Source organism: Rhamphochromis sp. 'chilingali' (assembly GCF_963969265.1).
Source record: "Rhamphochromis sp. 'chilingali' genome assembly, chromosome: 1".
Taxonomy (NCBI): Eukaryota; Metazoa; Chordata; class Actinopteri; order Cichliformes; family Cichlidae; genus Rhamphochromis; species Rhamphochromis sp. 'chilingali'.
The window spans coordinates 20,663,390-20,690,063 of NC_137929.1; the positions used below are offsets into that span (position 1 = coordinate 20,663,390).

General features: G+C 41.0%; 1 protein-coding gene across 1 annotated transcript in view; it reads right to left on the reverse strand.

The window, feature by feature from the left end:
• Positions 1 to 276: 276 nt before the first annotated feature.
• Positions 277 to 26,674, reverse strand: part of tbc1d14 (TBC1 domain family, member 14) — a 43,366-nt gene continuing 16,968 nt past the window's right edge. The window contains 12 exon segments of the mRNA XM_080890159.1: positions 277 to 4,119; positions 4,121 to 4,147; positions 4,251 to 4,509; positions 7,443 to 7,552; positions 8,016 to 8,144; positions 11,197 to 11,268; positions 11,505 to 11,593; positions 11,683 to 11,763; positions 13,149 to 13,255; positions 14,293 to 14,410; positions 14,580 to 14,662; positions 16,356 to 16,480. Coding sequence (XP_080746285.1) covers positions 4,084 to 4,119; positions 4,121 to 4,147; positions 4,251 to 4,509; positions 7,443 to 7,552; positions 8,016 to 8,144; positions 11,197 to 11,268; positions 11,505 to 11,593; positions 11,683 to 11,763; positions 13,149 to 13,255; positions 14,293 to 14,410; positions 14,580 to 14,662; positions 16,356 to 16,480 — 1,236 coding nt within the window. The 3' untranslated portion in view covers positions 277 to 4,083.

Consider the following 26,674-nt stretch of genomic DNA (forward strand, 5'->3'; position numbering starts at 1 on the left):
CATCGAGAATCAAAGCAAAAGTGCGGATCACTCAATACTAACATATAGATTTTATCTCAGGTAAAAGTGTGGCAACCTTTTCACAAGAAAGTGTAAATACACCACAACGCATTGCTGCAGCAATGACTGTTGCACTAACCACATAAGCCATCGTGTTCTCACTCCGGTTAGGCTCAAAGGCACTCTGGGAAATTCACTTCCACCTGTTGATCTATACAAGGCAGGAGGAGAGTTGTAATCCAGTAAGAAACAAACTAGCTCCTGGTTGAATATGTACATCTTTTTATTATAATAAAACCATCATTTATATACATTTCAAGTGAGAAACAGTTGCGCGGTGACCTTCTGCTGTCTCCATGTATATCTATCAGTCCTCTACAGTACACAGGTCTCTTGGAAAAAAAGGAATACAAGTCAGACAATGCAAAACGACTGAGAACACCCAGCAAATCAACATGATTATCAAGCAATGGTACATCATCTAAAATATCTTTCAACCCAATTTAGTTTGAATCTTTTTGACCACAAAGGATCAAACGGTAGTGTTGACAGGTAGAGCTGATACCCAGGCCAGCTTTAAATGTAACAATTAATTGGTAACTAACAGGTCTAATTGTGAAGATACCACTTAACCACACAAACAAGACATACACATACAGACACACACTACAGTTTGCAAACAGCTACCTAAAAAAGGTGGAGAAATCAACAACCCGTTTTTAACCACGAGACTATCAGAGGCACAACTCAAAGGCTTGCACGTATGGCTTGCAAAAAGCTTTAACTGCAGTCCTGCAGTGTTTCACCACAGTGGGGGAGGGGGTGCATTTAGAAGAATGATCAGACATAGTATTGCACGGTGCTGAGTCAAAAACACAGCAGGCGCCCTTTCAGCGGCCATGTGGCTGAGACGATGATGAATTACAAAACGAAAGGAGTCTTCCTGTTTTTAAAGCCCAGACTGAACGTTCTACTTCAGCTAATGTCCAGGGATTTAAGAAAGCACAGCCTCAGCTGAGGGTTAAGAGATTGAGTTCACTAATATAACAGGAAAGACCGACTGGAACTCCATCACACACAAATTCAGCAGCACAACACAGCACGTGAAGCAGTTTCACAAGGAACGACGAGACATTTCCTCATACATCGGCCTTTCATTCCTCTGATGACGCTTGTGCACAATGGGCTTTCAAAGTCATCACTGTCACAAAACAAAGATCAGATCAGGAAATGCAGTGTGTTGACTTTGCACAGTGTATCCAATCAACGTAGCATTGGCTCCGCCCACTACTGGTGAGGATGGAGTGACACAATAACCACAGTGTGAATGCAGTGTCAAGGCCTCAACTTAGTGACAACCTCAACTTTAAGCAGCCACAATACCCTGACACACGCAGCAGTTAGCAGATCTAGGCCAGATCTCTCTCCACTATGCCACTGTGACACAAAAGACAACACAATCTGTGTCATCTCATGATGAAAAACTAAAAGTAGAGATTTGCAGGCTGTGTAACGCTCAATATCCAACAATCCGCTTCCTTCTTCCAACTTTGTGTAGGGCTCTAACTAAATATTGCTTCTATTATCAAATAATCAGATCTGCTACCCTAATAAAAACTCTATAAAACAACCAATTTAAAGCCCCCACAAAACAAAAAAGCAGCAAATCTTTAAACCAAAGTAAGAAATCTCTGTTATACTGCACTTTGCTCCAGAGTGGAGGATTTAAAACTGTGAGGGGCAACACAACATGACGGGTAAGATGGTTACAGTGATGCTGCAGGCTAGTAATCTGACCAACAGTCAATAACTACAGCTGCAACAGTGACGTTTACACACACAGCTAATGCAAGTAATTAAAGGCCATCTATGCAGGATTTTAAACTTTAGGAATCTCTCTGATCAACCACTTACGACCCACCGTATGTTGCGGTGTAGCTATTTAAACTTTATGCCCAAACCATTCATCCTTAATTTGTCACATAAATTACCTGGAACCAAACCTGGGTTGTCCCGCTCTTTCACGAAAAGCCAAATTTGTACCTCGAGATGGTGCAGCAAGTCCACCAGGCACGTCACTAAGAATGTACAATGACAGCCGGGTGGAAAAGCCCAGCCACTTGATTTAAAAAAGTGAAGGTTTTGGTTAAATTTCACAGATGGCAATTGAAAAAAATACTTTTAAGCCAAGGACGACAGACCCACGATGCAAACAGCAACAACAAAACTCCTGCATAGCGAGCCTTGAAAGTAAAAACCATCAACAGCTGACTGCACACTCCTCAGAGTCTCCACATCTTAATGCTTCAAAGTTAATTTCATTGGCCAGTGTGGTTAGTACTTTTAGATTGCTCCCTGGAAATCCTGCTTTGACCACACGCGCCGTGCACAGACCTCAAACCTGTGCATAGAGCAAAGATTAATTCAGCTTCAAACTGACCCAAATTTCTGTGGTTTGGATGGTTGGCGAAGCATGAGACTGTCAAAATGGAAGTTGTACTATATTCTGCTCTGATCTTGCACCGCTCAGAGCACACTGAATACACAAGTGTCTTCCGCCAAAACAAACACAATCATCAGCTTTTTAGCTTTAAATAGATCCTATCACAGATGTTTGTGGACACGTAGAAACAGCCTTCTAGCTCTACAGTTTTTTTTAAATAAACTGGACTAGTACCTCACTAAGCCTGAGAACTCAGGGTCAAGACTCTGAAGCGCTCTGCTGCCAGGAATGACTAAAAAACATGCAATCAGGGCAACTGCCGGTGGGGACAGTGTACCAGGATGGATGCAAAGTCAAATAACTACAGTGGAAAGTTCTGAACCATTCAGAGTATTTGAACTTTGTCGTTATCAGTGAAGTGATTGCTATTGTCCAAAAAGATGGTTTTTTTCATCTTTCATATTCACGCAAATTATGCAGCCAAATGCGTGCAAAGCCCCTCAAGTTACAGCCTGCAATCTAGAATGTGTTTAAAAAGAGATTAAAAGTGCTCCAAATGTGCAGACAGAAGCTCAACGACAACCCTTCATTTGTCTGGACCAAATCCATCCTTTTCTTAAATATACTAAATAAATGAACAAAAGACTTCACACTCACACCAACACATCTGAAATCATAACAAAAACAAGCTAATTAATTAATGCAAATTAATGTACCACAAATATATTAAATACAGGGGAAATCCACATCTAACACTTTACCTCATTTATTCCAGTCTCGCTGACACAGGCAGCTTCTGACCTCTTCTAATGAACTAAAACTGTAACGCGGTGCTCTCAAACACACCACATTTTCTTATGTGCATTTGTGTCATACCTTCATGGATTATAACCTACAAAACTCCCCCTGTTCAGAAGAGTTGTCTTCATGGAACAGCTAAGGTGACAATTTGGCCCTGATTACAAGCCAATGAAAAGCAAACTCAGAACAAAAGGAAATAAAAACATGGAGGACACAAAGGAATGTGAGAAAAATTAAAGTGAGTGGAAAAAAGGTGCCGCTACGCAGAAGGAGACGCACAGAGACAGCTAGGAACCCCCTCACATATTTATGTCGTTTACAGATTTGACTACGGAGATGAACATTGCTGTAGACACATTTAAGCTTCATTTGCCGAATCAAACAGAAAGGATCTGAGAGCTGGCAGCAGTGAAGGAGTTGATGTAGTATCTGGTATCTCTGTGGTTTCCTTCAGTCTCTGGGGAACTGAGTCAGTCGGGTAGGTTCATATATGTGGGAGTGTGTGTTACATTCTTCAGCCTTTCCCAGCTACAAGTTTCCAGTTTGCTGCTGGGCCTCTAAGCAGAGGAGGGGTGCTGGAAGTTAAATAAGGCCTCATATTCCTTTTTCACACCCCTGCTCAGTCACTGAGACCCCCTCCAGTGTTCTGGTTCCAGTCGGAGGAGTGGCATGCCTCTGGAGAAGAGCTTTATCACTGCAGCCTCAACTGGACGTGTCCCCAACCTGACAGAAGATCTCTCTCAGGTCCATCAGCTTGGGCAAGAGTGTAGGCTTTTCCAAAGGCTGGAGGGGGTCTGATTGAGTACTTTAGCTTGAGCTGGTTATGTTCTGATCTCAGCTCAACGCTTCAGCACCGGGCAACCTCGCTCCCGATCTCTTCTGCTCCGTCAGCGCCTGCAAGACCTGACGGGAGGAAGCAGGAGTGAAAAAAAGGTTTTCAAAACAAAGATGCAGTGATGGGGGTAAACAATGTTTTCAGACACAGTATCTAGAAATAAAATCCCACCTGTGCCCACTTCCTGTTGCGGCTGGTCATGTGAATAGCAGCAATGTGCTGGAAGAGCTGGTCGGCAGGGATGAGGTCAGGCAGGCGGGTGAGGAACTGAGCCATGTGGATGAAGTCCATGCTGGTCAGGACATCCTGGTAGAGGCGAAGCAATCCCAGAGCCGTGCGGAACAGGAACTCTTCACCATCTCTGCAGAACACATCCCACACTCGACACGCCAGGTCCAACGGCAGCGACTTGCTATACAGAGTGAAGATCCTGAAGGGACAAATAGATGGGAAGGAAAAGTTATTATCAGCTAGCACTATATAAAACAAAGTCACTAATAGCAACAGAAATTTGAAATGACCTTTGTTAACATATTAAAGAAACACATGTACTGAGTTACAGTTTCTTTGCTGAAATCTGACTTCATGTACCAACTTCTAAGATCTACCCTCACATCCTGATAGATAAACAAAGGAAAGATACAGTATAGAGTAAAAACTACTCATCCGTCTCCCTTCAAACGCATATGAACTTCTTAAGTGACATCCCATTTTTATTCCATAAGGTTTAATTTGATGTCTAAACCTTAGCAGCTTTAACAGATTCAACTCTTCTTTTACATAAAGTTTAGGAAAGCATTTATTTTTGTCCATTCTTGCAGAGGTGCACTGGGACATCCCCAAACTGTTCCCACAAAGTTGGGAGCATGAAATTATCCAAAATGTCTTGGTATTCTGAAACATGAAGAGTTCCTTTCACTGGAACAAAGGGGGCAGGCCCAACTTGTGTAAAACAACCCCACACCAAACTTTACACTTGACATATAGTGCAGTAACACAAGTACCGTTCTCCTGGGAACCACCAAACCCAGACTCATCATTTGGCTTGCCAGACAGAACGTGATTGGTCACTCCAGAGAACACACTGCTCCAGTGGCAGTGTGCTTTACACTAGAGATGGCACGATACCACTTTTTTATGTCCGATACCGATATCATAAATTTGGATATCTGCCGATACAGATATGAATCCGACATAGTGTTTTTTAATCAACAAAACTGTTTTTTAAATATCTTGCTGTATTTTGTATAAGTTCATACTCAAGTTTAAAACAACAACTACACTAAAGCTATTCTGTTATACCTGTATGCAAAAAAAAAATGTTTCATAGTTCAGCAATACTGATCAATCTAATAAACTTAAACCTACACCATCCTCCCTATTCTGGTATTTTAAAGAGTACTTAGCGTAAATATTAAGCAACCTAACTAATAGGGTTCCAACTCCCAGCAACAACAAAAATAAATAAATAAAAAATAGGGAACCACCCCTCACGCTCCACCTCATGATGCTTAATCAACGTAATCAACCTTAATTTGACGCAGTGTGAAAAAAAATGCACAGAAATCAATTATTTTTCAAGAAATATTAAATAGATTCAACATCTTTCTTCAACAAAATTGCAGACTGCACAGATGGTACCTTCCCAAAGGAAAAAGCTTACTAGGGTATATTAGACTTAATAGTCACTATATACAGTAATTGACTTCTATTCATTTTACTTTGGGTGTCAGATAATTATTTATTAAAAGCTCGAAATTTTAAATGAGAATAAGAAAGAAAAGTATGTCTTTGTGCCCCCTTTTCCCTGTTAACGCCCTATCGGCCCCCCTGGCTAAACTTTGCTAGATCCGCCCCTGCACAGTTACCAGCGTCAGCTACGTAGAAAAAGATCCTCGAGTAGAAAGTAATATTAAATAAATTCTAACAACAGCTGATCAAGCTTAAACGTGCTGCTGTTGTTCAGCCGCTGGTTTCCTCTTTCTGGTGCAAAGTGGGCCAAAAGCAAACTAGAGACACGGACTCGCGACAGAAAAGCCGATCAGCTGATCGTTAAGCAGTTTCATGATTGAAGTAGCAGCAGGAGAGGCAGTCGCTCCATATATCGTTTGGTAAGCTTAACGCAGGAATGCTTTACAAACATTTAGAGATGGACTTACACACTTGCTTTACTTCTCTCGGGGATAACTTTGTCGGAGATGAAATGCCGGGTTGCTAGCGAAGCTCCACATGCTATCCAGACCACCGACAGGTCCCGCATGCCACAGCCGCTCTATCACGTGATGCATACTGCTCCACTGCTAACGTTCTGAGGTGAGTTACGGCGTGTTGCAAGTTTTGTGAGGTGCTTTTGTGATATTTAATGGATCGGATTACATTTTTTATTTTTCTCCGATATCCGATCCAGTAATTTAGGTCAGTATCGGACCGATACCGATACGTAATATCGGATCGGTCCATCTCTACTTTACACCACTGCATCCCACGCTTTGCACTGTGCCTGGTGATGTAAGGATTCAGCTGCTGAGCCATGGAAACCCAGTCCATGAAGCTGAAGTTGTTCACGTTTGTACCGCAGCATCCACTGTGATTTTACAAGGCCTACCACTTCTGTCAGTTCCCAGTTGCTTTGTTATAATTCCACTAACAGCTGACTGGAATATGTAGTAGTGAGGAAATGTCTGGACTGGTAGCACAGGTGCATCCTAGCTTGAATTCACTGAGTTCCTGAGAGCGACCCATCCTTTCACAAATATTTGCAGAATTACTCCGCATGCAAATAAAAAAACAAAAACACTTTTTAAAAGAAAAAAGGCTCCTTTCTACGTTGTTACAAGCTTCAAGAGATTTAGAAGCGAGCTGACTACCACCTGCTCTTAATAAAACTAAAAGGCTGTTTTAGGTGTAATTACAAACAAACAAAAAACACAATAATTCACAATATTAAAGTCAGAAGTCTGTGAATAAAAATAAATGATTGATATTATTGCCCTAGTTATGTGGCATATATGTGGTTAAAGTGAAGATACAAACACAAATTTCTACCTCAAATGGGCAGTGACCACTCATACAACCCCTTTCCTGTTTTCTCAGAAACACACCTGACACTGAAAGTATGACAAACTGAATGTGAGGCAAGTGTCATGTTTCGAGATGAAGGCATGTAGCGTGTTTTCAGCAAGACGGGGTACAAAGTGCACTGTGCATGTGGGTGGAGGATGAATCGGTAGAGCTTTGCTGCATCAGTGAAATGACACACTGCCAAGTAATTCATGTTCATCAATAGATGCAAGTTCACTGTTAAAACAAAACAGGAGATATAAAATAAAATGAGGCAATAGCACAATACAGGGAAGCACTCACCAGTCAATTAAATAAATATCAGGTGTCAAGTTGTTTTTCTTGAAATGTGCAAATAGCTTTGGTAGATTTTCTTCAAAGAACACTTCAAATGCTGCAAAGTACGTCAACATCTGCGGAGAGGAGAGGAGGTGGTCTTAGAGAGAAGTAAACCCAAACCACACTTACAGTTTGCTCAGTGAGTCAGACACAAATGACAGACACTTTGGTTTAAATGGAGACAAGTGTGTAAACACAGTAGAGATGATGATGGGACAGTAACATTACCAAGTTTATAAATGTGGTTAGAAATAACAGCACTAGCACTGCTATATTCAGTAAAACAGGTAATGGAATTTACTGACGTATTAGGTATTACTGATAAATGTTTTAAGTCAAACAGATTTTTTTTTTAAACCGTTAAGTTCTCAACTTTACAGCTGAACAAAGAGCTTGGCGGAAAAAGGTGATTTGCAGTCAACACATATGTATACATATATGTTTATTTTAAAAAAGCTCAGAGTCATGTGTATTTATAGGTACTGCGTGTGAAATAAGTGGGCGCGCACGTGTTTGCCATGCTCTTTGTTTACTTACAAGGCTGTGGTCAACCCTGAAAAAGGCCATCTGACAGGGCTTGTTGAGCAGGTTGGCAAAAGCTATGAAGGCATCGGCTGTGTCCAGGTTCAGGATGAGCACAGCAGCGATGAAGGACATTCCCTGCACCTTAAAAAACACACAAACACAGAGTCAGTACAAGCGAATACTTACAGCAACCCTAAAACCGGTGACGGTGCGAGCTTGTACGTGTCAAATGTTGTAATATTTAGACAGAAACACTGGCAGGAAGTCATTAACGGGTAACCTTGCATTTGAGTCAGACACTATTAATCGGTGCAGGCGCTTTGACAGTGATGTGCAAGTATTACAAGTAGTGTGGACAATAAATCTGGGGAGAGAGATGATAATGCTGATGGAGAAATGGAAAGAAATAAACCTGCGTACAGCTTACACAGACTGAGAGTGTGTGTATGTGTAGCTGCTCATGGGTTGGGGTCAAATGCAGGAAGTCACAGTCATTTCTACCTGTCTATAGACAAAAGCATGGGGCTGCGGGTAGGAGCAGCAAGGCAAACCACAGCAGCACTGCTCATTAGTGCAAATGCAGCAATTTTGCTGTAAGAGCACACAGTGATGATACTGAGAGAAACAATAAAACAGAGAGCACAGTTGGTCAGGTCCATTACAACTGACAACATAAACAAAATGTAGCGGGTGACTTTTTAAAAATACTGCTTTGCGATCGTTGCTTCTTTATCCCAAATATTCGCTGGGTTCACACTTTGTAAATGTGCAGATTGTTTGCTAATGCTCCTGCGCACGTCTTGTAAATTCAATGTTTGGAGGTTTGGATGATTTAATGAATAAAGAATCAATCTGAATACATCCCCCTATGGATTTTTGGTTTGTTTGATATTTTAACAGGCCAACACTGTGAATGAACAAAAACATACATTTTATTAAATAATAGTTTAAAAAATAAATAAAACTTTAGCCAAAAAATTCAGTTTGATTTCTAGGAATCAAGTAAACCATGAAAGTATCACAAGGGAGGATCAGGGCATCGTGAGAAACTAGAGTCGGAAATCCAGGGCGTCACTGAGGCTCAATACAAAGTCTCCTTGAAAGGAAGAAAAGAGCGAATGGAAGGAAAATATTTGAGGTCTTCTAACTTTAAAATGGAACCTACATGCTGCAGAAACCCCCTGACCAATCTCCTGGGCACGGTATTTCAGGGTTAGTGAACGTCACACAGAACTGATCTTTTGACTGGTTGCTGGTGATGAGGCACAAAAAATCCCCCCAAAAACACAAAAGACAAAACAGCGCAAACAAATGTGAATCTGTTGCTTAGAGAATTCTAGAAATTACTCTGAGCACATCACCTGTTAAACACACTAATGCCAATCATAAATGTAATATTTAATACTATCAGAAATGAAAAATGATTTGCTTTTAATATTAATGCTCAGTCCTGAGGGTCCTTCTAAATTTCCAAGTAATTTTTGCTTGCTTAGAAAATTCTGTAAATTTTCACGTGTGGTCTTGTTCATAAGTAATTCAGCAGAGGTTAATCACAGGCTCCCTTTTCTACAGTTGGCTAGCCCCACATTCTGTAAATAGCATCCTACATTTTACTCATCATAGCTTGCAAAAAGGAACATAAGTGAGTCAAGCAGAAATAGGAAACTTAAAAAGAAATGCATACATATGGATGTATCCCAACTGAAACCCAAAAAAGATCGCAAACAGAAAACCAGATCAAATGAGACTTAACTACATTTGTCCTTCGTATGATTGATACCAAACACGCAGAGTTATCCTTTTAGATCAGCTCTCAGCATCAGTAACAAATGTATCTACTGGAAATCTGAAGCACCTTTATTTACACTAAAAACAAACCTATGGCATAATGTAATAAATCTGAAAATGCATCATTTTCCTCATACAGAGCTTTAGTTGGGTGGAAACGCTCACACAGATTGCTAACAGGACCATCCTCTATATGAATCTGATGATTTCATTAAAATAAAAGCCTGTGTATGTTAATACGTGTCATGTTTTATAATGTTAGACCACATCTATTAATACATTCTATTGAGGGGAGTGACTATTCATGTGGTACTACTACCACACCAAAGCTTATATAACTGTAATTCATGTGCAATATATTCCTTACTTACAATCAATTAGCAGCTTTTGGGAGGTTTTTGAGAAAAAATACTGGAGAATATGATGGAGCTAAAGAAGGTTGTGCACAACTGTTTTATAATTGATATGAAAAAGACAAAATGCATGAAATCAAGCCAATGAGTATGAAGTGCTTTAATATCAGGACACCTAGTGAAATATCAGTGCTTGAAAGAAATACTTAGCGCCAAGAGTAAGAAGATAAAGATGGCACAGCAGGTAAAGCATTTATTTACTTAATGAGAAGGAATCGGGCCTAAATATTCTATTATTTCTGGCAGGATTTTGTTTTTCAGACTGGTGAAATATTTGAGAACCGTACTCACAGACAGTCATCCCATCTGTCTGTCTTCTTATTCATTTGGTGACTTTGAGGTAAATTACCGTGCTTTCCCCTTTTTGCTGCACTTACATTGAGCCCAGGTATCGAACTGTATCACACACCGGCATAGAAAATGTTGCCGACTTCATATTCAGTACCCACTCAGCTCCTCGCGTGTGGCAGCAACCTCCCACTTGGTGCAAATTGAATCGTCTTATTTTAAGCTAATATTAGGCTACTGTAGGTGTTGTGTGGGAGATCAAAGTCTGTTTAACCTTCATAATACACAATGAGCTGCAAGGTGCAATATCTCAAAGTTCACTTAAAATTTCCAAGAACAGTCACTTTAGTTTCAAGAAGACAAAGTCGTGGAGCGACTCCAAGGGAACAAGACTTATATTTGTGGTGTAAAAATGACCCGTTTTATCTACTACCTGAACAAATGTATTAAACAGAAATTGTTTTATTTGTTCGTTTGTTAAATAAGAGCATATAGATGAATAAACTCTTTATGGTCTCTAAAAATCAATCTAAATTTCAGCGCCAGTAGATGTAAGAATCTCATGACTAAACAATATTTTCTATACTTGAGATATTCATGTGGCACTTTGTGTTTTTGTCCTAAACATGAAGCTGTAACATGCCCCAGTCACAGGTGTGAGTATCACAACATGATGTAATATTGGTTAAGCATGTGTGACTTACATAGCCAACATCAGGCCTGTAACAAGTGTATGCTCCCAGAATGCTGTGCAGCACGTCGTGATAGGGCCCACCCTGATGACGTACAAAGAAAAACAAAACAATGGAACAATGAGTCCAAAAACGCACAACGTACACACACCTTTTTACATTTACAAGCTTTCAAAACCTGTTTCAATCATACAAATATTTTTTTACAAAAATAAGCAAGACGTTCCTTTCATGTCTTGCTCAGTTTAGTCACGTTTTCCTTCGGTGCATCCCATTACCCACATCGTGCTGAAACGTTATTCTAATTCTCTCTCACTGACCTTCTGGAAGATGCACAGTTGTGGGAAAGTTCTTGAGATGTCCAGCTTGATGAGCTCGAGACTTGACTCTCTGTCTGAGGAACCAACATCTGCAAGACATTTCAGCACATTAAAAAAAACAAACTGGAAAAATATGAGTATTATTATAAAATTAAAGAAGTTTCTTTAGAAACTCCACCTTCACTTTCAGTCTCGGTGAAGAGTGTCGCTGTGCTCTTCCACTTCTCCTTGGCCCGGGACAGACAGATGTTATACAACTCTGCACAGACACACAAACAGCAGCACAGTGAAGTTAATGTGAGAGATTGGAGGGACGCACAAGTTTGAAGACTGAAATGTGAACGTGATAAATGGACAGAAAGCACTCGCATCAGCAAACAGTGAAGGTGACTGAAGAAAACATGTCCCCCAATTACAGAAGACTGCACTGCTGTGCAGCCTTTCCTTTGAACTGCTGCTGCCCTCTGGTGCTCAGATGCTAGATTTAATATTGAGCGTTCAGAGAGGAGACGTGGAGATTTACACTAGTGCTCGAGTCAAATCTGAACTACAACAAGCTGCTTGTAGGATGAAGAGGTTAAGCTGATGATCGGTTAGCCTGTGGTATGCAGCTCGTTAAAGACAGATTGAAGCATTAGTTGATGCTAGGACTTTAAGCAGCCTGTCGGGTGATTGGTCTAATAGAGACGTTGATGGTTTGGAGGAACCGATTAGTGAAGTTAACTCGGAGTTTTAAAACAGCTGATATTTATTTAAAGCTGCTGTAAATAATTGCACGTTATGACAAGTGAACAATTTCTCTAATCATTAAAGACAGATTATTACTCTGCTATATTACTCATCTGCAAGCCAGTCAAAGACATTAGTAGTAACATTAGCATCAATAATAAAAATGCTTCTGTGAAAGTGAGGGAGTGCTGTCACTGAGCTGCCCATGCAGCTACTTTAAAGGGACTGAAAACTCCACGAGTGTGTGTGTGACTGCAGTGTGTGTTTTGGTGTGTAGGATAGTGTAGCTCCAGTTAAAACGATGAATAGCACAAAGTGGAGCAGACCAGCTCAGCAGTCAGAGAGAGTGCTTATCTGCAAGCAGCCTTGAGGGTGCTGAGGAGCACACACACACACACATTTGAGCATGCATGCACACAAACACACAGTCTAAGGAATGCCAATTTCAGTTTGTACTCCATTCTCAAGAGGAAGATGAGGGTAGTGGGTGTGTGTGTGTGTCGTCTGTGCAGGATCAGCGAAGTCATTGAAATGCTGCACATTCTCTCGTGTACTGGGGGAATTATTGGACCGTGCTCCTTAATGGACACGCTCTTCCTTCCTCTTCTATCCATCTCACTGCCACACATTCAACTACAAACACTGAGACAAATTGGTGCACCCATCTGCGTGTGTGTGTGTGTGTGCTTTTATTACTTATTTTGTGGGGATGTGTGTTTTTGCAATCACCCAATGAGAAGAACACCAACTTTTGAGCATCAAAACGCTCGCATTAAAGAAACTGTTACATTTTAAGTTGCAGACATAATTCAGGGCTAGGTTAAGTTAACCCAGCTGGCAGTTTTTAGGTTAAGGTTTGGCCTGCTAACAGATCTTTTAACTTGAAAAAACACACACACACTCATTCCCACGTACCGTGTGTTATGTTGAGATCGTTGCCCACAGCCAGGCTCCACACTTTCCCTCTGACACTGGGGGGGATGCCCTGCCACCAGAGGTCCCTCACTCGTCGAGATGTACACCTGTAGCAGTGGGGGATTAGAGGGGAAAAAAATGTTAAGCACATCAGAGTCTATGATAAAAATGTTTTATAGAGTGGGCCATAGGTTAACAATAACCTAATTGGCAAACCACTGATTCGAAAGCAAGAAAAACACTTTCCTTCAGTCTAACACCATCTATACTGTCTTCTGTTTGTATTGTTGTAGTAATAAAGATACAATAGACTAAAGGAACGATCTGGCAGCAGTACTGTAGCGATGTTTGGTAGTGTGAAGTGAATTAGTCACATATTAATCAAGGAGTACACCTGCAGGAGGAGCCTGGTACTTTTATGAAGATTACCTGAGATGACCACACTGGTTTGAACGTGTTTTTCCAGCTTAACCGCCACAACAAGTTATGTCTTGTTATATTCTTATGTCTGCATACTGCATTTCCGCCCTGCAGTGCTGGCCAACAGCAGCAGTGTACTAAATGCTCCCAAGAAGGATCAAATATTGAAGATTCAGTAAACTTTTAAGCAGGCAGAGAAGTAAAACTGTCTATGTGGTAATAAAGGAATAGCGAGTTGAATTTGTTGGTCATTATTTTCTCTGACTTGTACTTCTGTGTTTTTTATTAAAAATTCAAGTCCAAAGTCAACAACACTATTGCGTGTTCTTCCAACATGTACACTCCTATAGTCAGGCTCTTTTCAGGGTCAAATTCAAGCATTTTCAAGCACCTGTACAAACCCTGAATACTGTACATGTTGACCAAGGAATACTGCACATTGAGCATGTTGCACATTTTGCAAGTTCTGCATTAAACTGAGAATAAAACGGCAGTAAAGCTCCATGTAATCCCGCAGTGTAACATGCAGCGAGGACCAACATCAGGCTTAACCTTCGTAGCCACCTAAACACAAATGCTAAACACTGATACGGCATTTTTGTTGTTGTGACTCTAGCTGTTGGGATGGAAGCTAACTGCACAACTGAATATACCGAAGCAAAGCAATGAGCTTTGTTATTGTTAAATATGTTATAATTCAAACCAGAGTCTTTTTTGTACTCACACTGTACTCCAATTAGGCAGGATGTCTTGGTTCCAGGTCTGAGCTGCTGTGCCAATGCTCTCTTCAAGCTTGCATCGATCCTCCAGCTGCTTCTTCCTCCTCTGAGCTTCTTTTAACTCTGCAGAAGTCATTAAACATAAAATTACATGGGAAAGAGAGGAGCGGACAACAGACTGGACAGAAATAAGAGTCTGAACTATTGTGTAGTGTGCCAGGCTGGAGGAAAAAAAAAAAGAAAGCAACATTGATGCTGAAGCTGCAGCCTCAGTTCACTCCACTGAACTCACCCCTCTTCTTAACCTGGGCCACCATCTCTTCATACTGCTGCCTGTGTTTCTGTGCCTCCTCAGCTGGCTTGGCAGGCAGGTTACTGCACATGCAAATGCAAACACACACACACACACACACACACACACACACACACACGGTTAGCAACTATGTGCTCTTGCATTACTCATGCTGAGCAATCTTGGAGTGTATAAAAAGAACATCAGGACAGGAAGCTGCATGTGTTTATGGAGTGAACACAGCTGCTTATATTCCAGTAAATTCAACTTACTGCCTCTTTAACATGCTACAAACATTAGATAACCCTTTTTTCTTTTTTTTCATCTTTTCCAGTCTTTCTAAATCACTTGGCTGATGTCGTGCTAGTTGCTGGTTAAAATCAATAAGCATTTAAATTTTCTCAACACCTTTGCCTTTATATATCAGCCCCTGGCAACAAAGTTTATTCTTGGAATAAGGACTCGGAATAGGCTCAGGGAAAGAACATAAAGGAGGAACATAAACATCTAACTGATAAAGAAAACACTCCACAGCACGTACTACAACGGACCTTGAGAAAAGAAAAGAAAACACAATGAACTAAAGGAACATTTACAATCATTACAGTGCAGATTGTTTTCCTTTCCACTATCTTGCTTTGAGTCTTCTGCATGGCAAAAAAAACGTATCAAAACTGTGTATATGGTTAACAATGTGCAACACAACTTTCATTATTTGGACGGCTTTCATGAAGTTCAAGCAGATCAATTCACTGTTACTCATATAACACGAAATCACAACAACAGTCGCGTCAACGTGCTCTATAATGTATGATAGAGGATACAATCATACAGAAAAGCCCCCAACTTGGCGATAGTGGGGAAGAAAAACTCCCTTTTAACAGGAAGAAACCTCCAGCAGAACCAGGCTCAGGGAGAGACGAATAGCACAGCCGAAACTGATTAAGCAGCTCTGCTACTTAAGTGACATGATCCTATACTCCGATTAAAAAGTGTTCCTTTAATTTTTTTTTCAACAGTGTATAAAATGCTATATACATATGTGCCAAAGTCATCAGACTATATTTGTTATACTCTTATCAACTGTGACAATAAACATAAATACAAACGGCATTAAATTCAAACGTATTCAATTATTAAATTGCAAGGTGAAAAACATTCGTAACAATGCTAAAATAAATCCATCTTTGTTAACAGCAAAATAAATGTTAAAATATATATGCTATGTTTAGTCACATTTGTTATAAAACACATCATTTGCACTTTTCTTGCAGGTTCAGAGCTTGTGTGCAGACACATGAGAGGCTGCATGCCACAAAGGGAGCAGCAGCTGAATGCAGTTCTGCCATTCATGGTGTCAAAATAAACTTCCTGGTGTTCACAGAGGAAATGTGTCTGAATACGTTTTCATACACTTAGCTCATGGCTAAGCAGCAGTACTCAAAGATGTTGCTCGGCATGTCTGTCTGCCTGAATGCAAAAACATTACAACATACTAAAGAAAAGAAAAAAAAATTACAAAAGGGAGGGTAATGAAACCAAGCTCAGCGAGGGCCATTAAACTTTCAGCAGCACGTCTCTTTTACCATCTGCGATACAAGCGGGGAAACAGTGAGAGCTGAAACAATGCAGAACAGAGCCTAACGACCTGGCAGGGGAAGGAGAACTGATAAGAAATGAGAGGAAGAAGGAGATTGGCTTTTATGTCTGATAAGCAAACTCAGCTGACAGTGAGAGGGAAAGAAAAATGTGACTGCGCCGTTTGTGTTTACATACGCAGGTCTGTCTTCTAGTATCAGCGCAGTGGTGGAGAGAGGCTCAAAATCCAGGTTTTTCCTCACACTCTGCCTCGGAGATGTTGGGTTGCCAGATCCAGCTCTGCCACTCTTTGTTTCATATTCCTGACATCAACAAAAAAATAGAAAATTTAGACATAGAAACATGAAAGTAACAGTGTAACTGTGTCACAGGGAAACCAACTTGCTTTTGAGGTCAGTTTCATTTGGTCTATATTTAGTTTCACACATTAAGATCTGCAGCATTTAAACTGAAGTGAAGAACAGAACAAGGTAGAGCACTAACAAAGGTCACAGGAGGCCTCAGTTCATGCTGTAGCTTGATGCAGACCGGTTAATAATGGAGGGAAAAAAGTTGATAAAAGAAGAGATGACTACTATTCTGTATTTGTATGACGTTAACTTGACATGGCCTCTGAACATTTGCCAGCTGCTGTTTAACGAGTCTGTTGCTTCTGCTTCACTACTGGGAATGTGATACAGGACTTTTAGGAAGAGAGCACCATGTGACAGGCAGTCATTACAGCTAAGACCACACTACACACAAGACCAACCGTCAGCTGACTCACAGGGTGTGTGTGTGTGTGTGTGTGTGTGTGGCATTCAGAGAAGGCCTGTCATAGATCTTATGGTGTGCTGCTAATCAATTAGGAAGCTATAAATGGGGTGAGTGCAATATGAGTGCAGAAACACCCCAAGTGTGACCAAAATGGCCTCCAGTGTGTAGTGTTGGTTAATAATGCAGGCTGAGATCTGCAAGCAATCAACAACACTATACCACCAATGGGACACACACACACACACACACACACACACACACACACGGAAAATCTATTCCCTCAACAGGACTGTGTGTGCACAAGTGCATTCATGACTTTTGTAATGCAGCCAGTGTCATTAATTTCTTTGTGTTTGTGTCTGTTGCACCTGCTCTCAATTGGTGTTGGGGGTGGGGTGAGTAAATAAAGGTAATTGGACCTAATTTTTCCTTGAGGTGGGGGGGTGGGGCACCAATATGCTTGTCATACTCTGCACCATGCTTTGGTGTCAGGCAGTCTCACACCTTTCTGTTTTTTGGGAGGTGTCCGCCCCCTCCCCTCCTCCCCTCACACAGGTGATGCAGCTGGATGGAGTGCAGACGAAAGTAGTAAAGTACACAACAAAGCAGTCACAGAAATTGTGTTTTTCCCCAGTCACAAAGAAAGAAGTACTGTTAGGGGGGGGGGGGGAGTGGTAACAAACACATGAGGAAAGATACTTATGTGAAAATAAATGGAAGAGAAATAACAAACCAATAAAACACAACACTAGTTTTAGAGTTTAAGGTATCATGTGAAGGTGATTGAAACAGAAACATGCACATGATGGAGGGAGATAAGATGAGCTAAGCTTGTAGTGTGGAAGAGGAAAATTCTGCTACTGTAAGTGACTGAGGAAAGTTAGAGAGGAGAGTACTACACAGAAGGTTATTTAGCAGTGCCATTTGTGTGTACTTCTGTCTGCTTTGCCTGTAGTTGCTGTCCATATCCTCTTTCATCTGCTTTGCATCTGTCTGTCTTTCACTTACTCTGTGCTTGACTGTTCTTTAACTGCACCATACTGAAGATCACTGATCTCCCAAACTGGCTAATTTATCTTCAATCTTCTGTTTCATTGTTTTGGTTTCTTGACTCACAGATTTATATTCAGTCATATTAATCCACCCACCTTTGATTCCAGCAGCTATTTAAAGTATTTAGCTGTCAGTCAGATATTTTTCCTAGGAGTCTTCCCAAACATGCTTCCAATGAAATCCTGAGGTTGTTCACTGAACTTAGAATAGTAAAGTCTCTGTTAACCAGGTTTTTCTGGTCAACCATAGTGGTTTAATTGCTTAATAAAGAAATAACAGTCATGTGCTGCTGCATGGCTTATTAAACATGATGTGTACTCAAGCAGCTGCAGGTCAAAGAAAAAGGTTAGAGATGTGCTGCCTGAAAATCAATGGATACTGCAGAGAGGGGGAGGAAGAGCAGATTTTGAAGAGGAGTAGGCATCTGTTCAACCTGGCATCTGTTCAGCAGCAGAGCAGGTACACGCACCAACGTGAAACTAAAGAAGAAAGGATGTGTGAGTGGCAGTGCTGAGGTGCTGATGAGAAGGTGTTGGTGCAGTATTAAAGTGCCCGAGGTAGAAAAATATGTAAAGTTAATGAGGTTATTTAAAAAAAAGAAAGAAAAAAAAAAAGATGAGACATGGCTCCAATCCTGGATTCTCTTCATGGCTCCCTGTTAAATCCAAGGGAGTTTTTATATCCTGCTATCACCATGCGCTTTCTCAAAGGAAATGATGTGAATGTTGGGATTTTCTCCCTATTATTGTAAACTTACTGCAAAATTATTCTTTACCTTACAATAAAAAGTACCTTGGGGTGAATGTTGTGTGTTGGCACTATATAAATAAAATTTATTTGAACTTAAAGCTGAAGTGAATTGAAGTGATCATCTGGGAGGTGAGGCCGAAGAGCTATTGTGCCATTGTGACAATGAAACAAAATCCAGTAAAACGGTAACCCAACTATTCCAAGTCTTGATGCATCCTCAACCATCCAGATAAGGAAATCCTAGAAAGTTTATTCTGTTCACCTGGGAGAAATATTTCACTCATCCAAGCGATGTTCAGATAATTACAATCAACTTTTTGTGGCACACTACTCCACATTCCTCTGTTACCTCACAGGTAGTGCTACAAGTTAATCAACACTTAAGCTGACGAAGCATGAGCAGAAAGGATGAAACATTACTTTACCAACTCTTCCTCCTGTGGTTCTGTCACTATTATAAATGCAACACATTTGTTTTCTTGTTTTGCAACACAAAAAGCTTCTGCTTTACAAAAACAAAAAACTACACCCTGATGTTTATTGCCCTTGTTTTGGATACTGAAAGCTTGATGCATACAGCTTGATTTCAAACTGCTCATATGCAAAGGTGATCAAAGATCTCTTCCCCAGTTTCCCTCTGCTTACCACTGATCAAATAACAGAGCTTTATCGGACTGTGCCACGCCTCCTGATGTTTCATACTGTTTCATGTGGAAAGATATAGTAAAATCCAATTCATTTGTCATCCTGGTACAGGAACAAAGCTGTAAATAACACTTGTAAAACGTGCTATATTTCTTAGAGACTCAGCGCTGGGAATAAAGGCAATCTGTCATCTGTTATACCCGTTAGCTGCAATAGCAATTGGATCCCATGATAACCTACAGCCAAGGCAACCTGCTTTGTCACTATGGCTTTCAGTAAAGTTCTCCAATTTCCTGGTAGTGATGTAAGAGCTCTCTGGGTGCCTGGCTGGCACAGTCTTTCCGATTTAAAGCTATAGACGTGAGGAAGCTGCTCTGTGATGATGACCTCAGGATATTTTCTTTAATGATTCGCATTTGGTCAGTCAGTAATATGTGTTCAAAGTCAAATGAAATTCTGCTTGAGAAGAGGTTAATTTCACTCCTGGTTGTAAAACCGTCCTCCTACAGTGTCAAAGAGCATAGCCTCTGCATCAAATCCTCAGAAAAACACCACAGGGCTTTCTAATAATGCAAGCTGGGAGCTGAGAGGAGACAGCAGTCTGCTTATCCTTGTCGCCAAACTCAGCTTTTCACCAAATGCTGCTTAAGGCATCAACAAGCATACAACAGAGTAAAATACTAATTGATTCTCTATCATTTGTTATGTAGGAAGGTAGGGGTGTGTGTCAATTTACAGGTTATCTAATCAGAAAGGTAGTAAATTCTGCTGAAGGTCTCTTCCTGGTAAAATTCTTTCCTAATGTTGCCTTTTCACAGAGGATTTCACAGCTATTGGGGTTGTCTCTCCAATAGTGTATGTCTGAAGGTTCTCACTCATCCAGGTCATCATAATCTAAGGAGGTTGGAAATAAAGGAGTCTGGACTTCTGCAAGTTTCCTGGAAGACGTTTCACCCCTCATCTGAGAAGCTTCTTCAGTTCTAAGAGCAACCGTGGGGCTACCGTGGTTCAGGGGGTTGCCGGTTCGATCCCCAGCTCTCTCTGTCCTGGTCGTTGTTTCCTTGGGCAAGACACTTTGGCCAACACCAGTAGGTGGTAGGTTAGAGGGGCTGATGGCACAATATGGCAGCCTCACTTCTGTCAGTCTGCCCCATGGCAGCTGTGGCTACAACTGCCTGCACCAGTGTGTGAGATTGAATGAATAGTAGAATTGTAAAGTGCTTTGGGTGCCTAGAAAAGCACTATATAAATGCAATCCATTATTATTATTATTATTAACAACAACAACAACAACAACTGGCGGAGAGTCCCAGATTTTAAGCCCTATGGGAGTGCCCCCTTAGAGTGTCATGTGAAAAATGGTGTAGGTCACAATCCACTAATGTTTCATGTGAACTCATTGTGAAACCTAGCCCAACCTTATGTGATTTCAAATGGTCACATAGCCCAGGATCTGAGTGAGTGTTAAGGCCTCTGGGAAGGGATCTCAAAACTGGATTATAGATGGCAGACAGTTGGTGTCGTAAGCCCCCACCCTCTGTTCAAAGATGGTTGTTCACAGTGGACATAGATGGCTTCTTTCACTCCATTTTAAACCATCTGTCTTCTGTGTCAAAAATGTGAACATTGGTATCCTCAAAAGAGTGAATGTCCTTTAGATGCAGATGGGCAGCCGAGTCTTGTCCCGTGGAGGTGGCTCTTCTATGTTGTGCCATGCACTTATGAAGTGGCTGTTTGGTCTTGGGGACACCCCCATAGGGCTTAAAATCTGGGACTCTCCACCAATTACTCTTAGAACTGATGAAGTTTCTCAGATGATAGGTGAACGTCTTCAAGGAAACTTAAAGTCCAGATGCTTTTCTTTCCAAGCTCCTTAGACTGTACGTTCTGTACTTAACACTTAAAAGGTACTTTTTGACAATGTTTGCTATGGACTCCTATTATGTTGTGACCAACGTCTGGTATATGAGAACACCATAATGTAAATAGTAGACACACAAGCAACATGAAATTCTGCCTGTTACGTTTGGTTGCGTAACAAAAACAAACTTGACCTAACAAAAAAAACAAAAATAAACATTTTACTCCTTTTTCATCTTCTGTCAGTAGAAGTTTGTCAATAGGATGATTCTGCGTGAGTACCAGATTGAGTTTTTATTAACCTACAGATTAAAAGGTTTGTGGTGGTGAAAAAAAAAAATCAAGGTTAAATCAGGAACAATCAAGAACCACAATGTCACTTTGTTTTTAATGCCAACCATCATTGTCATTATCCCATTTGCTTATTTATATCATCTATGACACGTGACCTTACTCATGTTGGAGTAATTAAATGTTTCTGAATTGCTTTCAAACAAGGATTCCAACTGCATGTAGTGTCTTTGGCACAGGACAGCTGACACATTAATAACAGTTCTCACAGGGGAGCTGAGGAGGAGTCTGTAATGATCTGGCAGAAAGTGAACAATATCTAGACAAAAACATAGAACTGAATACTGGCATCAAACACTCCAATGAGACGTCTTAGATGAGCTGTTTCTTTTTAACTGCATCAGTGGTGACAGCAGGAGGAAATCCCTTGGATGTCCCTACAATTAAAAAAGACAATGCTACTTCCACACTGCTACACATACTTTGGTAATACTTGGTAAAGGGCTACAGGTCAGGTTCCATGCAGTGGCGATGCTCTGTCCCCTAGCTGGCCAACCAACCATCAACACATCCAAAAACCAGACATTATCTTTTTAGAGACATTCCAGCAATCATCACCCTGCTCCCCAACACAAAGCACAAAGCTACGGCTATTATGGAATAGCTTGAAAGAGGCTATTACAGGATACCCGAGATGTCCTTTTCCTGTGCTGCTTCTCTTTCAACCTCTGACTACCAGTGTCCTCTGATTCTGCCAGACAAGGCGAGAGACAGTGGGTCATCACACTCACAATGCAGCTGCTCACTCACCATGAACGCTGCGGTTCTGTACAGACAGCCAGTCCTCCGGTGGGGGTTCGTCTTGAAAACCCTAGCCTAGCATCATTGCTGCTCCACAGGGCTCACTCCTGGCAACAGGAAACCCAGGAGGTGAAAAAGAAGGGCTGCTGACAGAGCAACACACCCCGCATTACAAGATGATACAGCACCATGATACCCTGTTTCCTCCCCCCACTCTCTCAGTGTCCCTCACTTGGAGCGGTGACGCTACACTGATCCACTCTAGTCTGTCAGTGCCGCTGCTGCGTGTGTGTCAGCAAATCAGCACCACCGTGTCGCTGCGCTCGAAGGAGCTCTGCACTCTGCTGTGCTCTGGCAGGCGCTCTAATCAAACCCCGAGTAATAGATTAGTTCACAGCCACTCTGGCCTCCACTCTCTTAATCCAGTCAGGACAGAATGAGCAGCTGCGACTTAAGAACTGATAGATCTTTTAAAGACAGCATAACAACACATGAAGAGATCTAAAATTGAATGAAAGCTGTGATTCCATTTCTAAACATTCAGTTGCCTTTCAAAGACGCAAGTATCCAGAAAGCTTTTGTTGCTAAGGCTGAAACACAAAGTTCAACTAATGAAGGCTTCAGGTGCTGTGGCAACATTGTATCTGTACTCTGGACAGATGGAGGGATGGAAAACTTGAGGGGGGGGGGGGGGGGGGGGTCTGAAAATGTTATTCTATTCATTTCTATGTTGAAACTGGTTAGATCCATTAGCAGCATCTAACCAGTTGTTAGAGGAAGCTAACATATCAGAGGAAACCAAAGGCTAGGCAGTTAAGAGGATTATAGGCTGATACGACCAATTTTCTTTTCTTTTTTTTTTCTTTTTTTTTTTTTTAAATAAAGTCAAATTATTGCAACCATGCTACTAAATTTAGACAACATATGTTTGGCTATCAGCTTCTATGTGAACATTTGTTGAGAATCTTTTATTTTTTATTTATTTATGGTGACAAAAGGTAACTTGATTCCAATTATTATATTGTTCACACACGTGAGCGAGGTGCTGGACACACGCGGGGGACTGGCTATAAATAACTGCATTATACAGTAAAAACAAATCACATTGAGACTAGATTAAATAAATAAGCGAGTAATCTAATCCTCTTTCCTTCATTGAATTTATCTTTGTCTCTTTTTATGCATTATTAATGTGAAATCAGACTCGAAGTCACAACAAGGCCTTTAAACACAGTGGAGCACAGTGATGTTTTACTCTCGGCAATGCAGAATTGGTGTACATGACAGAATAATGATTCATAGCTTTGGGAAAAACTGTTAGTGGAAACAGCACAGTGAGTCTCATAATAGCTCAACAATAACAGAGTCAAATAGGAGTCCACACAGAGTCCAGTAACTCCTCCGTGAAACAGCAGCAGCACTGGCTTAACAAAGCCTTGAAATCCGAGCCTTGTTAACTGATTCCTCAGGTCCAATATAGAGTTACAGCCACAGACAGACTTGTGTGTGTACATGAGCACTTGTATATCAACATGCAATTTAAAGCCAACTTGTTAAAAGGTTACACATTAACAGAACCTTTAACTGGGCTTCCCATGCACAAAGATCACTGTAGAGTGCTTTTTCCTTTGTATCAGAAACGGGGCAAATGGAAACACAATAACAGGTTTCTGATGGCTCTAATTACATGTTAGCATCTGGTTCTTTAGTTTATTTTATCAGCACAGAGCGACCCTCTGCTTTTATTGAGCCTTGGGCACTTTTCTGTGGAAGTGGGAAAAAATAATAAGTATTCAGGCACCAGCTGGCTATCTGGCAGTGTTGTCAAAGACCTTGACATTTTGAATACTGCATAACAAACACGTTATGCTTGCTCTCCACTAAACCCAGTCACATAGAGAGAAACAGAAAAATAAGTATATATAATATTTTAGCAGGTTCTACTTGTATACATGCAACTGTTTCTTCTATTTTGGCCATTTTACATCAAAAGACAAAAAATATTTTAGGCAGCCATAAAAAGAATTGATGATTCATTATAACCGAAAAGCTGGAGCTCAAAGCAAATGGGTGTCCATAAAGGAAGCAACTACCAGCAGCCACAGAAAGTCAATGAGATCGAGCAACTTCAAGAAAAGATGGAAAAAATAACCACTGACCATATGAAGTTAAAATATACAGATCGTTTTCATCTTTGAGGTGAGCAACTGCAGCTTGGAATGTCTGATAGCGACCAAACATCACTGTCTGTCAGGGATAATACGTGTAGCATACTTACATCCCCAAAGGAGTATATTATCAACTACTTCAGCTGTCTTCCTGAAGTCCACTGTGTTGTAATAACATGCTCCTGCTATAGTGACCATGCAAATAAAATTCTCCTTGTCATGTAAAACCCAAACCATGACCGTGCATGCTCCCTGCTTTGAATAAACGAATAAATAGCTCAAGTCAAACATTTGCTGGGCCATCTACTATACTTCTAAGAGCTGCTGAAGCCAAACAGAGGGGCCACTTCAATTTCTGCAAGTGGTATTTTTTTAAATATAGCAGCTGAACCTGCATGTCATTTTTCAGCTCAGTACTCTTATTGTTCGAGAATACAGCAGATTGTATGCATGATCTGAGTATTTTGAACTTGCTTATGATGAGAGCCATTATGAACCAACTACTGACGAAGGCTTCTTTATCAGTCTTAAGTAGTTATGATGTTACTGTACTTTACCTCATGGTACAACATTAAGGCTCTGCTTAAAACTGAATCCAAGCTATCTGTCTGACCTTTGAACAACAGATGCACACTCTGCAGAAACACCAATTCAAAACTGCACTTTCTGAATTGAACTGATCACATTTTGGGTCAGAGCTGGACCCTGGATCATGGAGCCAATGCCTACTTGTATTAGCGTCAGTTACCTTATGAATATAATACCAATGGTTTGTGCATCAGACAGCTGGCTGTACAGTTTGACTGGGGCTGTGATGGCAGCACCTTCTGCAGTCACATAAACCGCTCCTGATGGTCTATGCCAAGGCCAGATCAACCCCATTCATAGCACACATGCGGAAGGCTGGTTTTCAAGGACAGTGACCGACTGGAGTAGGATGTTGATACCTTATCAGCTTTATCAAACTCCAGACTAAAAATGTAATTATACTTTTCATGGTTATTTTCCTGTTGGAGTCTTCATAATTTTATTTGATGGTTTCCATTTTTCTGCATAGTCACCACAAACAGAAGATCAGCTGCTCTGGGAAGAAAAATCCTTTGTTCTACTGAAGTACGCAAGGCCATGTTCTGTGTGTCAACCAAGCAAAGCACACACAGAGCTGAACAAATGGGCTACAAACAGACAAAACTCTCCTTGGTTTATAAACAGGACAGTGAAACTTCATGTAAAGGAGAAACAGTTCCTTTTCTGATTAGTTTTCTCTCAAACGAGCAGTGACCTCCACCTCACATGGGGCGGTGCCCAGCTGAGCAACAGGAATGAAATTTGGCACATCGCAAGTCTGAGAGAACAGTTCTCATCTGGAAAAGAGTTAAAGGCACATACCAGGGAAGGCAGAGGTTCATCTGCAGTGGTGCAGACACTGTACTGGTGTGCTTTGAAAATAAGAGCTGAGTGTACAGCAGAGCTGTAAATTCATTGGTTGGTCTATGTTCTTACCCTCGCCTATGGCCACAGGCTGTAGGCAGGGACTGAAACAATAGGATAGCAGATGGCTGAAAACTACAATATACCTGCTGCAACAGTCGGTCACTTCGCTCAGCACGGCAACTGTGTTTCATAGACATTTGTTTTATACCTGCTGTTACAGGAGGCTGCCGCAGTATTCTCCTGAACTATAGATATGGCCACTTAGACAATACATCCACATAAGCGTTGATATAGGAGGAAAAGAAGCCAAAACTGGAAGCCAAGATGTTGTCAAAGGTTTTTTGCAAAGTTTTTTCCACAAATTGTCAAGTTTTCTGCATCTGTGCATCTCTGATCATGTGCTACAATATCATTAAAATGGCAGTAAAAACCAATACAGATGTGTCTTCAACCCAGCTCTAGCAGCGCACCGTGCCAAGTTAAAAAAAAAATTGAGAGGTGCATAAGCAGCCGACTGGCATCAAAATTGATGCGCAACACTACATCATGCCACATGAGATTAAGCCTAGCTAGTACATTGAAAGAAGCCTGGTTCAGGAATCTTTTCTAGAATGTCGTCAGGATGCCTCCTTGTTTTGGAGTTTTAGGCTTGTCCTACCAGGGAGGTGAAGAAATTAATTGGAGAATGGAAAGTATGGTGGGGAAATGGAGATCTGCACATCACTGCTTGGACTGCTG